This window comes from Dipodomys spectabilis, unplaced genomic scaffold (genome assembly GCF_019054845.1).
Source record: "Dipodomys spectabilis isolate Male_0828 unplaced genomic scaffold, ASM1905484v1 ptg000108l, whole genome shotgun sequence".
Taxonomy (NCBI): Eukaryota; Metazoa; Chordata; class Mammalia; order Rodentia; family Heteromyidae; genus Dipodomys; species Dipodomys spectabilis.
Window position 1 is genome coordinate 21,721,842 of NW_024870785.1, and position 14,882 is coordinate 21,736,723.

At 45.0% G+C, this 14,882-nt stretch overlaps 2 protein-coding genes across 4 annotated transcripts in view; both read left to right on the plus strand.

Moving 5' to 3' along the window:
* The first annotated feature begins 2,691 nt into the window (after nucleotides 1-2,691).
* LOC122114365 lies at nucleotides 2,692-6,695 on the plus strand. The gene is made up of 5 exons (XM_042687506.1): nucleotides 2,692-3,739; nucleotides 3,920-4,113; nucleotides 4,964-5,011; nucleotides 5,434-5,660; nucleotides 5,953-6,695. The coding sequence occupies exons 1-5, from the start codon at nucleotides 3,572-3,574 to the stop codon at nucleotides 6,657-6,659; spliced, it is 1,344 nt and encodes a 447-aa protein (XP_042543440.1). The 5' UTR covers nucleotides 2,692-3,571; the 3' UTR covers nucleotides 6,660-6,695.
* A 2,613-nt stretch (nucleotides 6,696-9,308) lies between these two features.
* The window catches only part of LOC122114362 (integrator complex subunit 14-like), a 53,816-nt gene continuing 48,242 nt past the window's right edge, over nucleotides 9,309-14,882 (plus strand). For all 3 annotated transcript variants that reach the window (XR_006148570.1, XR_006148571.1, XM_042687487.1), the window contains exons 1-3: nucleotides 9,309-9,359; nucleotides 12,225-12,508; nucleotides 14,481-14,588. The gene's annotated coding sequence lies outside the window, so the exon portion shown is untranslated. The remainder of the gene's footprint in view (nucleotides 9,360-12,224; nucleotides 12,509-14,480; nucleotides 14,589-14,882) is intronic.

A 14,882-nucleotide genomic window follows, 5' to 3' on the forward strand; every position in this document is an offset into this window, starting at 1 on the left:
CTATGGAACCAGTGTCCAGTTGAGAACTCAGGAAGAACATCTTGTCTTACGTGTGGTGGTAGATTCCATTGTAGACCCTGAAGTAGTCTTCCTGCCTGCAGGCAACTTGGAAGAAGATCTAGTGTTAGATCTTGCCTCCCTCCTCCCTGGGCAAATGCCTGTTTTCCTTTTTTTCATGATTTACTATTTATTGTTTTAATGGTATTAAAATGTCCATGTTTACATGATGTTGTTCAATTCTTGAAAACAAAAGACTTTGGTCTTTTCTACATCCAATCTGATATGCTGGGCACATGGGGCCTGAGTGGGAGGAAGCAGAGTGTGCTGGATCTGGGGAACAAATCTGCTGGATTTACAAGGAACTGGTGACTAGAGGGAGCCACAAGGAATGCAGGCAGTGGAGGATGCAGCCTGTGCCGAGATAGGACCCTTGATGCTGAGACACAAAAGCTCTGTGTTATATCAGAACAGGTGTCTTTGAAAGCTGGTCCCACTTGAATCTCAAGCCCCCACCTCTTACTAGGGATAACTTCCCCTTTCCAGCTAGTCGGGTAAATGTGTTGATGTTTGAAGATCTCCGCCAACAATGAGCCATTCTGCACTGTGCAAATAGAGAACATATAAATTTTTAAAGCAAGAGTTAAATATGTGCTGCAATTTTATGCTCTTAAAATGTTCCTTGCTTTGGGGTTTGCATGAAGATTTGCTAAGTCTGCATGAGGGTTTTCATGGACGGTAAGCGATCAAGATGACACAATAAAAGACCCATGCCTGCTTTTGGAGAATGGGCTGGAAATGTGCTTGCTGCATATATTAGCTTACCTGGGCTAGGCATTTTTTCCTGCAAGAAGTCATTTTGGCTGCCTTTTCCCGTTCATTATATCAAAAGCTACAACCTCTAACATGTAAATACATGTACTTTTATGTAACATTTAAGAAAATCTGAGGGAATATTTAACAGTATTTGGAAAAGGGTGTCTTTTGGGGTAGCCAAAAATTTTATTTTGACCATGTTGTCATTGTTCTACATAAATAGATCAATGTGTCTCTGTATACCAGGTTAGGAACAGTTCTGAGTCTCCCTGTCTAGAAGCACAAGTTTTTTTTTTTTTGGGTCCGGTCGTGGGGCTTGAACTCTGGGCCTGGGCGCTGTCGCTCAGCTCTTCAGCTCAAGGCTAGCACTCTACCACTCAAGCCACAGCGCCACTTCCGGCTTTTTTCTTTTTGCTTATGTGGTGCTTAGGAATCGAACCCAGGGCCTCTGGCTTGCAAGGCAAGCACTCTACCACTGAGCCACCTTCCCAGCCCTAGAAGCACAAGTTCTATGAGTCCTTGAATTTCATCTGCTCTCTATCCCATGGCAATGGATTCTGAGAGGAGGCCTGGGCCCTGCAGTGTGGCAGAGGTGCATGTGCTGAGGGAACATGGTTGGTTGGCATGCTGGAGTGGGAAATCCAGAAACTCTGGCAATGACCAGTTCGGTGAAGAGGACAGAGGGTTTAGGAAGGGACCGAGTGAAGAGTGTGTGTGTAGGGGGCATGTGTGCCGAATGGTGTTGCTTGAACTTAAAAGCTGGCCACTGTCCCTGAGTTCTTTCACTGAAGGCTAGCACTCTAGCACTTTGAGTTGCAGCTAGAGATAAGAATTTGATAGTTGCCGGGCGCTGGTGGCTCAAGCCTGTAATCCTAGCTACTCAGGAGGCTGAGATCTGAGGATCGCGGTTCAAAGCCAGCCCGGGCAGGAGAGACCTTGAGACTCCTATCTCCAATAAACTACCAGAAAACCGGAAGTGACGCTGTAGCTCAAGTGGTAGAGCACTCGCCTTGAGGTGAAGTGCTGAGGGACAGCGCCCAGGCCCAGAGTTCTGGCCCCACAACCAGAATTTTAAAAGTCCAAAAATCAAAAAACAAAGAAACATGAATATAAACACATTATTGGGGAAATTATTGATATATTTGTCTCAAGTCAATATAGTTAAATTCGCAAAATGCTGTTGCAAAAAGCGGTCATGTGCTCGGTGCTGGTGGCCCACGCCTATAATCCTAGCTACTCTAGAGGCTGAGATCTGAGGACTGCACCTGAAAGTCAGCAGGGGGAGGAACATCCATAAGACTCTGATCTCCGAATAAGTGCCCAGAAAACCGGAAGTGGTACTGTGCCTCAAGGTGGTAGAGCCCTAGCTTTGAGCTGAAAAGCTGAGGACAGGGCCCAGGCCCAGAGTTCAAGCCCCACGAACAATACCCCAACCCCCAAAAAATGTGTGAGGGCAGGTAATGAGCTGTTCATATGTAGCTCAGGCCAGTGATCCTAATTAATCAGAAAATTTGGTTCTGAGTTTCAGAGGTTCTACCTTTGTACCCAGGAGCACAAAGAGACGTGCAGTGGAGGATGGCTTGTGCTGTGCTTGGATGGGAAATCCAGAAACTGAACCGCCATTGCCACAGTCAAGGAAAGATGAGGCTGAAGAAGAGCAATGTCCATGCTGGGTCGGAAAGTTCCACGAATCTCTCATCTCCAACTGACTACAAAAAGCTCAAAATAGATCTGTGTCTCAGGTGGTAGAACACTAGCTTCGAGGAAAAATGCTCAGGGATATGGCAAAGGGTCCAAGATCACAAATGCACACACACACATGCACACACACACACACACACACACACACACACATGCTCACACACACACACACACAAAAGCAGTGTAACTATTGTATCTTAAATTCCTATGCAGAGATTGGACAACAGCTCAGCAATGTGTGAAATTCCTTCTTCCCATTTTTGTTGAGGGAGGAAGAAAGATAATGGGACTCAGAAGCAAAGAATTCAGATGCAAATAACTATATAAACGATTAGCTTGTAAAAATGAAAGGAGCAGTTTCTACCTTAAATATTATATTCCTTCGAAGCTATAGTAAAACAAGTCCTAGTCATCATAAGAAGACAATGCAGCAGCTCTTCCTTTCTCTGCTTGCCTCCATGAAATATTGCAAGTATAAAAAATAATTTTCTCAGTTACAAAAATGAACACCTGTAAAAATGGCTGATTATATGTGTAATGAATGTTTTCCAATACATCTTTGATTTTCCCATCTCTAAGTATTTGCATTTTTTGGAGAAGACACCACAGAGGGGTTCCAAGGACAAACAGATTAGGCTACAGAAAGTCAACAATGACCTAGGATGTAGATGTCAAAAATATGTGCCAGAAAGATGTGGTAGTCACCGAAGGCCCTGAGAAATCAAATGAGTTGAGCCAGATGAGAGGAATAGTGAAAGATAGGGCATGAATGTGACCTAGGAGGACTCCTGGAAGCTAAGAACAAGCCAGAATCTAGGGCTAGCAGATGAGGATTGGACAAACAAGGTGTGCTGTTAACTTGTCTACATGTACACATTGCAATATTGGGTGGATGGGAATATTTCTTGTGTGAGGAAGCAGCAGAGCTCATTGGGCCCTGAGAGGTGACCCTGCCTCCTTCACAACGGAATAGAACATGGAACCCTGATAGCAGGCCACGGTAACTCACAGTTGGCTCAAGCCAGCTCACTTGGCCTGTGACTCCGGAGCCAGAAACATGTTCTTGTGCTGTATTCGCAGGTCTCGAGACTCTGGTCTCAGCCAAGAGAAGTATGGGTGCCTCAGTCAAAGCTGTAGACACTGGATCAGTGGCAAGCCACGAAGCAACCATCTCAGAGATTTGTCCAAAAAGAAACCTAGGAAATCACAAGGCAACTCAGGCAAGGTATACTCATGATAGAAAACCTACTTAACCCCAACCTGGTCCACAGTAGAACCTTCTTATGTGATTTAGGTTTACTGAGATAATACTGTCTGCATAGTTGTCAATCTACTCTATCACAATTACTTATTTGGAAGTGTTCTCATTTCCATGGTTTTTTTCTGATTCTTTGTCTCGCCTTAGTGTGCTAATACGTCAGCCCTGACCCTGAATGTGCCATGCGATATATGGAGCCCGGAGGCAAGCCTGCTGGACATGTTGGTGATGAACCTGGTCCCAGCCTACCAGAAAGGCGATCTCTTCTATGTTGGAAACTTCCTCCACAATTATAGACAGTGGGCAACAATGGAGCAAGTGCTGGATATTGTGTTCAAAAAGTGAGTGTTCCCCCTTCAAAACCGGTACCGTTCAGCTATGCCTGGCTGAGTTGTGGAATACTTGGCACCCCTCTGAACCTGTTGATTTCATGGGGGTCTTCTCACAGGAGCTTGGCATGAGACAAGAAAGTGCATACCCTGCGTAGTTTCTTAGTAGTGGTCTGCCCAGGACATTTCCCAGAAAAGCTCCTGGAACCTCAGAAGCTTGCTTACTGAGGGGCTAGGATTACAGGCATGTGCCCGTGGCACACGACTTCTGCCCTCCCCTAGGTGAGGTTCTAGGAAATCACATTTCCCATGAGTAAATAAGGTTTCATTACAAATTGGATGTCTGTGAATAATGTAGACCCAGGAAAGGCTGGGGTGTGGGGAGGTGGGTGAACTGGAGGCTGAATCAACTCAGAGATTTCAGGGAGGCATTATGTTGGCTTTACATATTTATAACCCCTGAAGCTTTTATGTTTTTGTGTGTGTGTCAGTCCTTCAACCTAAACTCAGTGTCTTGGTGCTGTTTCTTTGGTGCTCAGAGCTACCACGACAGCATTTGAACCATAGGTGCAATTCTGGCCTTTTAAAAATTAATGTCCTTAGACTTTTACTGACTAATGTCTGATCAGACTGTGCACCTGAGATCTCATGCTCCTGATTAGCTAGGATTAGAGGCATGAGCACTGTCACATTTACCTTGGACCAATGCACATAAGTCTCTTAGCAGAATTTTCACTGAACTGTATCTCACTTATTTATGTATCAGATTCCATTCCCATCTGGGAATGAGCCCATCCCATATGTGTCCTGTGTGGGCAGAAAAGGAGAAGCTGAGAGGTGACTTCCTCTTGTCCTCCCATAGGTACAGATTCCCGGGCCGTAACTCTGAGGAAGATGAACAAATAAAGAAGTAAGTGGACTGTGGCACAAAGAAAAGGCCCCTTCGTTCAAAATGGTGTCTTTGAGGCTTCTGATTCAAAGTGCAGATTTCTCATTTGCACATCACTTGTGTTTTCCACTAGGGGCAGAGGGTTGGGGTTGGAGTGGTGGCAGAGGACACAGCTGTGGTGTGGTTGTGGAATCTCAGGGATGACAGGGAGGGCTGTGTGTACAAAATCAGTTCTTTCTTGTTACCTATCACAGTGAGAATATTGTAGAATTATCTTTCAGAAGGTTCTAGTCATGGCTGGTGAAGATCATTCTGCCTGCAGGAGTCTCCTCCTGCTTCCCAGCATGCAAGTGTGCATATAGCAGCCTTGCAGAAAGGGGCTATGGGAGGCCCAGGATAGGGAGGGCAGGCACTCACTCTTCTTGTCACCAATCTGCCCACAGCACCCTTTGTTCCATCTTCACCATGTGGATGGACTGCTATCCTGCAGATTTCCGAGAGCCCCAGAACCGACACCCGGTGAAAGAACTTACCCACTATGCCATGCTCCACATGCCCTCCTCAGATCTGGTCCTCAATCTCCACGTTCATCTGGATGAGCTGGAGGAGAGCGGGAAGAATGAGACCAGGAAACAGAGGAAGAAGTCCCTGTGTGGTCACCTCAGAGCTTGTGAGTAGGGATGGCGCCTGGGCCTCTAGGGATGAGCCTAATTGCCTGAGAGCCGTTTTTCCCCCCCAGGTTGTAAGAATGTCTTTTTATGGTACTATGTGCCAGGCAGTGTTGGTTCTATTGGTGAAAGCACTTGCGCTTAGCCACTCTTGGGAAAGACCTTACCTTCTCATCAGTGTTCAGTCCAAAGTAAACTTGTACAGCCTCCTCCATTAGAGCCTCATGGAAATTGAACTCCACCTGAACATCCGGAATCCACTCTCAAACTCCTTTACCTCTTTCTGTTTCTCAGGCTTTGGCCGCCATAGAGCAGCTTCTCCTGACCTCCCAAGGAAAAAGCCCTCGGTGATGTCAAGGATGTTGATGGATGGGGATCTGGAGCCATCACTGGACTACACAATGCATGTGCATGTAGAGGGGTTGGATGCATTTGCAGTGAGGCCCCGAAAGGTTGTGAGTCCTGTGGATAAGACAGTGGTTCTGAACCCCACATGTAACAGAGCTGAACTTGTAGGGACCCCAAAGAAAGAAGAAGGTAATAGTGATTGTCTTCCTGTGACTTTCACAGGCAGCCCAGATCAGCTCAAAAAGGGTCAAATCAGCACTCCTCCTGGCGTGCTGGAGGGAGTAGCACTCGTGGGGCTGATGGAAAATATCCCCATTCTGTGCTCAGGGGAACCAATGAGTGAGGTCCCAACATTAGATGCAGCTCAGGAAAGTGAATCTGTCCTCACTGAACATCTGGACAAATCTGTCCTGCTGCAGCAGAACCAATCTCCAACTGAGAAATTAGAATCTGCCTCTCCAGCCTTTGCTGGAGCAAATCCTATCTTTCATGAGGAGCTAGATACTTTGGAGGATTCTGAGGCAGAATTTATGTTTGAAGGCAACTTAGAAGCCGACCTAGCCTTAGAGCTTCCCTCCCCTCTCCCTGGGGATATCTCTCTTTTTCTTTTTGTCCTGATTGTTGTAAAATTTGCATTCTTTTTATTCTTCTAAATTTATTAAAGATATATGTTTATGTTGTAAAATTTATGGATGTTGAATACTCTGGCTTTTTTTTACGTGTACAATCTGATGTCCCAGACACATGGTTCCTGAGTAAGGGCAAAAGACAGAGTGACCTGGAGCTGTCCAAGAGCACTTACTGGCTATAGAGGGAAGGGTTCAGTGCACTGTGAGGGCCAAGGAACCCAGCCCATGCCTGCATGAGGTGATCAGGCCACTACTAAAGCTCTAGGACATAGCAAACCAGATGTACTTGAAAGTTGTTCTGTCTATTGAGACAAATGTCAGACTAAATGTAATTTATAGGGGACTTTCTTGTAACAGTGAATTCAAGTGTTTATGCACACCCATTTTGCTTTGTGCAAATATGTAAGTAAATTTCACCTGAAAATTACATTAAATAGCTCCTTTGGGGGAAAAGTATTTGATAAAATACATAGGCATTAGGTATACTGAAAAGTAAAAGCCATCATCAATAGAAGAAAGAGCACTTACTCAGAGGGACTTACTCAGAGGACGTGACAGGTGTCCTGGCTCATCGCAATTATTCTATCTTCCAGACTGCCCTGTCCTTCCTCAGGAAGGAGGTTCAAATCAGCCCCCATAGACAAATATGAAAGACACTTATTCACTGAGTCAGCAAAAGTCAGGAACTTGTAGCATGGCTCAAGTTGTATGTTTAAGCACTGAACAAGGAAATAAGCAAAAGCTCAAGGCCCTGAGTTCAAACTCCACTACTGGTACAAAGGATAATGACATCTAAACCTGAAATGTGTGCAATGGTAGCTTTAATCCAAGGGGAAAGAGATGTATAGAAATGGGAAAATTATATATTAGTTTAAGCAAAAAGGCCAGACTTATACATTAGATCCAGATATGAAATAGAAAAAAATGAACGAGCTTTACAATGTCGGTGTGGGGCAGGGGAGGGTGGGAAGGATTGGATGGGGGGAAGGGGGGAGGCTGGGAAGGGATGTGAAGGGTAAACAAAGGAGGAGGCTGCAATGCTTGGTAAGAAATGTATGCATTATCCTGCCCATGTAATTGTAACCCCTCTGTACAGTATGTTCTCAAATAAAATAAAAGAAAAGAAAAAGAAAAAAATGAAGTTTACCTTCACACATCAACTCCTGGCCATCAATTTTGTCAAATAGGCACAATGCTGGGTTTGAATGATTCATTGCTCTCCATACTAGAAAGTTATAATCTCTAATTAACCCTCAAAAAGAAAGAACTGGGGTCAGGCTCAAGTGGCAGAGCACCAGCCAAGAGCAGGAACAAGTGAAGTGAGAGCAGGAAATTCATGACCCACTACCTGCATAAGAAAACAGCAAAGAAGCCTGCAGACAACAGCTGCTATGTTAAGGCTGAGTCTTTTCTCTCTGGGGATCAGGACATGTAGTATTTTTCTATCTCTACTTACTTCAACCTGAACACTAAAATGAGTCACTAAGATGAGCCTCTGTTGAGACTTTGTGTAACTATCTTTTGTGAAACACCCGATAATGTTAATCCCATGTGTCTCATGGACCAGTGATGTTTGGCTCAATGGGTAGATGCTAGCCTTGAGCAGAAAAGCTCAGCAATAATGCTAAGGCACTGAGTTAAAGACCCAGTGCCGACATGCCAAAGAACCTATGCAGTTTACACACATTTCTCAATGGCTTAATGAGTTTTCCATATGTTTAAAGGTAGGGTTTCTTTCTTTTTAGTTAAATGAGATAATTCCTAGTCGTATATTCCAAGTTTCATGGTTCCATTCTGCCTTTTTTTTTCTTCAAAAATGCTCTGGAGATAAGGACCATTTCGAATATATTTGTTAAAGCAAAGCAGATATTTTTCTTCATGAATGAAAGCATTTTATATTTATGTAAATGATTTAGTTGTGGGTGGTCCATGTGTGCATTATTGAAACCATATACAGCTATACTTGAAAAGATGATGCAGCTGACCATGGAGATGGTATGGAGATATTATTGGCTTCACTGTAGAATAACCCGTTGGTGAGTGGGGGTGTGGCTGTTCATGTTCTATGGGAGCATGTGGAATGATTTATAAAACACCAAATAGATTCCAGCTAGCCGAATGGTGATCAGGATGATGTGGTACTATGTAGTGAATTGTGAAAAATAGGAAAAACCTCTTAGCTATCCAGATACATTTTCTGAATGGAGTTATGCGGGATTTCTCTGTCTGTCTGTCTCTCTGTTTGGTCCTGGAGCTTTAACTCATGTGGGCACTGTCTCTGAGCTCTTTTTTCCCAAGGCTAATGCTCTTCTACTTTGAGTCACAGCTCCCCTTCCAATTTTCTGGTGTCCTGTGTCACTAGATAAAATAAACTGCTATCTAAGGCCTTCCAGAGGGCTTTGTGTTCCTAGGGCAGTCCGAGGAGAGGGTGGGGCCTCAACACCCTGCCCCTAGCCCCGCCCCTAACCCCGCCCCTACCCGGCCCGGGGAGAGGAGCTGGGGAGGGCGCGCTCCCTAGTGGCCCAGCCGAGCCAGAGCCCCGCCCCTCTCCGCCCAGCCTGAAGCCCCGCCCCTCCCGCTTCTCCCGCCCCGGAAGCCGACTCCGCTCCTCTCGCGACGCCGACGGCGCCGGGCTCCCTGGGGTCCCCCGGCCCTTATAGTTCCGGTTGTGGGGCCCGGGCGGAAAGTTGAAGCGGACGGACTGTGGCCGGCGATGGGCTTGGGGTGTGTGCAGGAGGCGGCGGCGGCGGCCTGAGGGTCGCGTTTAATCGGTTGTAGGGACACAGGCGAAGGGTGAGGTGAGAAGAGCCGCGCAGGCCCAGCGCCCGGCCATTGCGGCCTCCCCGCGCCGGCTCTGGGGCGCCATTCCCGGGGTCCCTGCGCTCCGCGACCCGGGACTGCCGAGCGCTGTGTGAACAGCCCCATTTCGCCCCGTTTTGGGCCCCTCTCTCCCCGCTTTCCTCAGGAGGGACTTCCAGGTCTTTTCACTGATTTTAGAGGTTGGTTGTCGGTTGTGGGGGGGCACCTCCCGTCGCCGTGGGTATGGAAGCACATTTGCAGCCAGACGTCTGCCCGGGAGAAGGCTGACAGGTAGCTGCGGCCTCCGCGGCGGCTGGGAGACTCAGGCGAGGCCCACGCTTTGAGGCTCGCCCCCTGAGGGGTTTTGTTTGGTTCTAGCGCTGGTTCTGGGGCCTTGAACTCAGGGCCTGAGCCCGTCCCTGAGCTCAAGGCTAGCGCCCTACCACTGGAGCCACATTTGCACATCCCGTTTATTTGGTAGGTTAATGGAGATTAAAAACAAGAAAGTCTCAAGGACTAGGCTTCCTGGCAGGGCTGGCTTCGAACCACCATCTTCAGCTCTCTGCCTCCTGTTGATGACCGGCGTGAGCCGCTGATGCGGGCCTTAGCTGGACGGTGTTCTGTAGAGCTGCTGAGACGCTTCAATCACTTTTCTTCAAGCATCCATCCAACACCGTGTTCTGTCACACACAGAGAACATGACTGAAGAGCGAAGCAGCAGTGCTGCTATGACAGTTTTAACAGGGTTATGTTGAACAACTTTAATAGGCAGAGATGAGGGAGACAAATTTAAATTTGTCTATCAAAATTGTTAAACATTTGGGACTTCTCAGGAGTGAATTTTTTTCTGGTTAGTCTATTGATGTGGAAATCTGAACTCCTATTTGAAATATATCTATGTCTATTATGAGGTTTTAAAAAAAAAAATGCTTTTGCTATTTAACCTGTGTTCCTAACCCCCTGTTTAAAACATTATTTTCAATCAGGTTTAATTCTAGTTACTTAGCAGGCTGAGACCTAGAGGATCACATCTCAAATCCAACCCAGATGGAATCCTAGAGATTCCCATCTTAATACTGGCACACTCAGAAAATTAAAAAAAATTCTATGCACAAAAATAAAGAAATAACAAATACAGAGACCCACTAATGTGGATACAACTTGTTGATCCTCTGTTAAGAAACTATAGTGTGCCGGGCACCAGTAGCTCAAGCCTATAATCCTAGCTACTTAGGAGGCTGAGATCTGAAGAGTTAAAAGCCAGCCCAGGAGCCTGGCGCCGGTGGCTCACACTTGTAATCCTAACTACTCAGGAGGCTGAGATCTCATGATCAAGGTTCAAAGCTAGCCCAGGCAGGAAAGTCTGTGAGACTCATCTCCAATGAACTACCAGAAAACAAAAAGAGTGGCTGTGGTTCAAAGTGGTAGAACTCTAGGCTTGAGTGAAAAAGCTCAGGGACAGCGCCAGGCCCTGAGTTCAAGCTCTACAATGGAAAGGAAAGAAGGGGAAAGGGAAGGAAAGGAGAGAGAAACTGTAGTCTGTTGACACAATGAAATAGCATGTAGTTACAAATAAATGACCCAGCTAAAAAAAAATACATAACTAAGGAAAGTGGGTTACAGGACTATATGTGTATACTTCGTACAACTTCATAGTCACATTGCTTGTGTCATATACAATTGTGGAAGACTTTAGGTAGATGTAAAAACATTACACAAGGTTAATGTTCACTAAGTTTGTTTTTTGGAATTCACTTCAAAATGTTTAACAATAGCCAGACTGCTTGCTGGTACAATGCCCAAGCACGGATGTGTGATACTCTAAAATTCAAATTATAAGGGAGCTGTTGGAAACTTAGAACATAGTAGTTCACGGGAGCCAAATTACATTTTATTTACATATTTATTTAATTTTACTTTGGGGCTGCTATTGGAGTTTGTATTCAGGGCTTCATGCTTTCCCTCAACTTGCTAGCTCATGACTGATGAGCAGACTGGCTCCAAAATGAAAGCCTCTGACCTTAGCTTCCTGAGTATCTAGTATTACAGGCCACCAGCATTAACCTATAATGTGTGTGTGTGTGTGTGTGTGTGTGTGTGTGTGTGTGTGTGTGCGCCCGCGTGCGTGTGCGTGCGTGCGTTAATGCACCCCAGTATTGAGACTTAAACTCCGGGCCTGGGTGCTGACCCTTAGCTCCCTCCCTACCCCCGCCTCCCACTCAAAGCTAGTACTGTACTCTACCACTGGAGCCACAGCTCCACTTCTGGCTTTTTGGTAGTCAATTGGAGATCAAAGTCTCACAGACTTTCCTGTCTGAGATGGCTTCAAACCATGATCCCCAGATCTCAGCCTCCTGAGTAGCTAGGATTACAGTTGTGAACCACGAGTGTGTGTGTGTGTGTGTGTGTGTGTGTGTGTATCTCTCTCTCTTCCCCCCTCTATATATGTATATATACATAAATGTATATATGTAAGTATGTATGTATATTTATATAAATAAATACATATTTTATATAAAAATTGAAAGTTGGAAGTAAGGCCTACTTTTAATGCTTTTTCCCACTGGTAATAAGGTAGCCCTTGATTCACAGGTGTAGATAGTGTGTTTTGAGCATGTCTGGGAGTGGTCTTCCCAGTGAATTAGGCTGCTGTCTTCTTTCTCCCAGAATTCTCTGCAGATTGACCTATATAGGGGTCACCTTGCCTTATTTCTGGAAAAGTGGTTACAGTTATGGTGAAAAGATACTGCTTTCCTTCTGTGACACTTCTGACTTTTTTTTCCCCCACAGCATTTCACTATTTGTAGCTTGTTGTCTGCATTCTGACTGGGCTGGCTTGGATTCTGTTCACCATGCCAACAGTGGTGGTGATGGATGTGTCCCTCTCCATGACTCGGCCTGTGTCAGTCGAGGGGTCTGAGGAATACCAGCGGAAGCACCTTGCAGCCCATGGGTTGACAATGCTGTTTGAGCACATGGCCACAAACTACAAGCTTGAATTCACAGCATTAGTGGTTTTCTCATCGCTTTGGGAGCTGATGGTCCCCTTCACAAGAGATTATAACACCCTGCAGGTACAAAAAGGAATAAAGACCCAAGTTGATTGGAAAGAAAGCAGTATGATAATAGTGTACTGATTTTAGACCTTAGAATTATTTAATAATAAATATACAGGCACTTAATATGCACAGCTATAAAGCATAATTCATAACCAGTAGGTCCTAGGCCTTTCTTTTGTAAAGCTATGAGGTAGAGAAAGGGGTCATGGGGGCTGGGAAGGTGTCTGACTGGTAAAGTGCTTGCCTCGCATTCATGAGGCCCTGGGTTCGATTCCTCAGCACTACATAAGCAGAGAAAGGTCATAGTCCATTTTCTGGAATTCTTAGGAAAGGTGAAGATTTCAGCATACCATGCTTCAGTCCCTAAATTCAACATTTTTTGCCATTCTGCTGTTTTCTACTTTCTCATACAATTTTAAGGTAATGAAAAATAGCCCTTATTAAAACACACACACACACAAAAACTTCTTCTAGAAAGTTCAGAATGATGCTTACTCTCCAACAGATAGTATTCATTTATAGATGCCAAGGTATTATTATTTTTCTTTTTCTTCTGTTTTTCCATCCTGGGGCTTGAATTCAGGGCCTGGGTGTTATCCTAGAAATTTTTGCTCAAGGTTGGCACTCTACCACTTGAGCCATAGCTCCACTTCCAACTATTTTGCTGGTTGATTGAGATAAGAGTCTCATGGACTTCCTGCCCAAGGTGGCGTCAAATGTCGTTAGATCTCAGCCTCCGGAGTAGCTAGCATTACAGGTATGGGCTACTAGTACCCAGCTCAATGTTGTCATTTTAAAATCTTAATAGGTATTGTCTTTCAAAGATATTTTTCTGAGATAAGCCAGATGTCTTTATTTTTTTTTCAAATTCTTTATTGTGATTAAGTGATTACATAATTTCCCAAATTTCACTGTATTGGGAGATAGTGATGCTTACTTAAAATCACAAACACATTCTAATTTCATGGGGCAAATTGTCTGTCGTGATCTATAATATTTATGAGTTCTGTGAGCTAGCCAGATGTCTTTAAACCATTAATATCTCCTATAGTTCTTAGCACAGTGTCTTGGCCAGTGAGTAGACAGTAAGTGTTTCTGAAATTAAACTGAGCAATTAAATAATTGTTGGGCAATTTGGAAATGCAGGATTAATGTAGTTTGAATTTTTAGTAATTTTTTGTTGTTGTTGTCAGTCGTGGGCTTTGAACTCTGGGCCTGAGCACTGTCCCTCAGCTCTTCAGCTCAAGGCGAGCGCTCTACCACTTGAGCTACAGTGCCACTTCCGGTTTTCTGGTAGTTTATTGGAGATAGAAGTTTCACGGACTTTCCTGCCCCTGCTGGCTTTGAACCGCAATCCTCAGATCTCAGCCTCCTGAGTAGCTAGGATTGCAGGCATGAGCCACTGGCGCCCGGCTGAATTCTTACTAATTTCCTCATTTAGGGCTGGGAAGGTGGCTCAGTGGTAGAGCACATGCCTTGCATGCCAGAGGCCCTGGGTTCGATTCCTCAGCACCACATAAGCAAAAAGAAAAAAGCCGGAAGTGGCGCTGTGGCTCAAGTGGTAGAGTGCTAGCCTTGAGCTGAAGAGCTGAGGGACAGCACCCTGGCCCAGAGTTCAGGCCCCATGACCGGACCCAAAAAAAAAAAAAAAATCGTCATTTAAAAGTAGGGTGAACAATGGTAGGATGATCAAATCCGTGTAAAGTGCACAGAATGGTGTTTAGGAGATTATGGTTAATGGTCCATACATTTTGGTCATTGCTTTAAGCTTGTTTCATTGTCCTTTACAGTAGAGGAAGTCTGTTTTGCTGTGTTTGTGTGTGTGTGTGTGTGTGTTTGTGTGTGTGTGTGTTTTCTGGAATCTATGTTTTGGGGCTTACAGAAACTCAGTGTTCGCTGTATGATATTCATACTTTGTACAGTTTATATTGGTTTCTAATAACAAAACAGCAGAGAATAATGAGCAATTTTTTTCTCGCCCAATAAGGAAGCACTGAGTAACATGGACGATTAGGACAAGACATGCCTAGAGTCCGCACTGGTTGGTGTCTGTAACATTGTTCAGCAAGAATGGGGTGGTGCGATCCCTTGCCAGGTAATGCTAAGTTTTTTTCAATGTCCTTAGTTAATATTAACGACCCAGGCACTAGTGGCTCACACCTGTAACCCAAGCTACTAAGGAGGCTGAAATCCAAGGATTGCTGGTCAAAGCCAGCCCAGGCAGGAAAGTATATGAAACTCTTATCTGCAATTAATCAAAAAAGAAAAAAAAAAGTAGAGTTATGACTCAAGTGGTAGAGTGCTAGCCTTGAGCAAAAGAAGCTCAGGGACAGTGCACAGGGTCTGAGTTCAAGCTCCAGGACTGGCACCAGAAAGAAAAAGCTAAAAA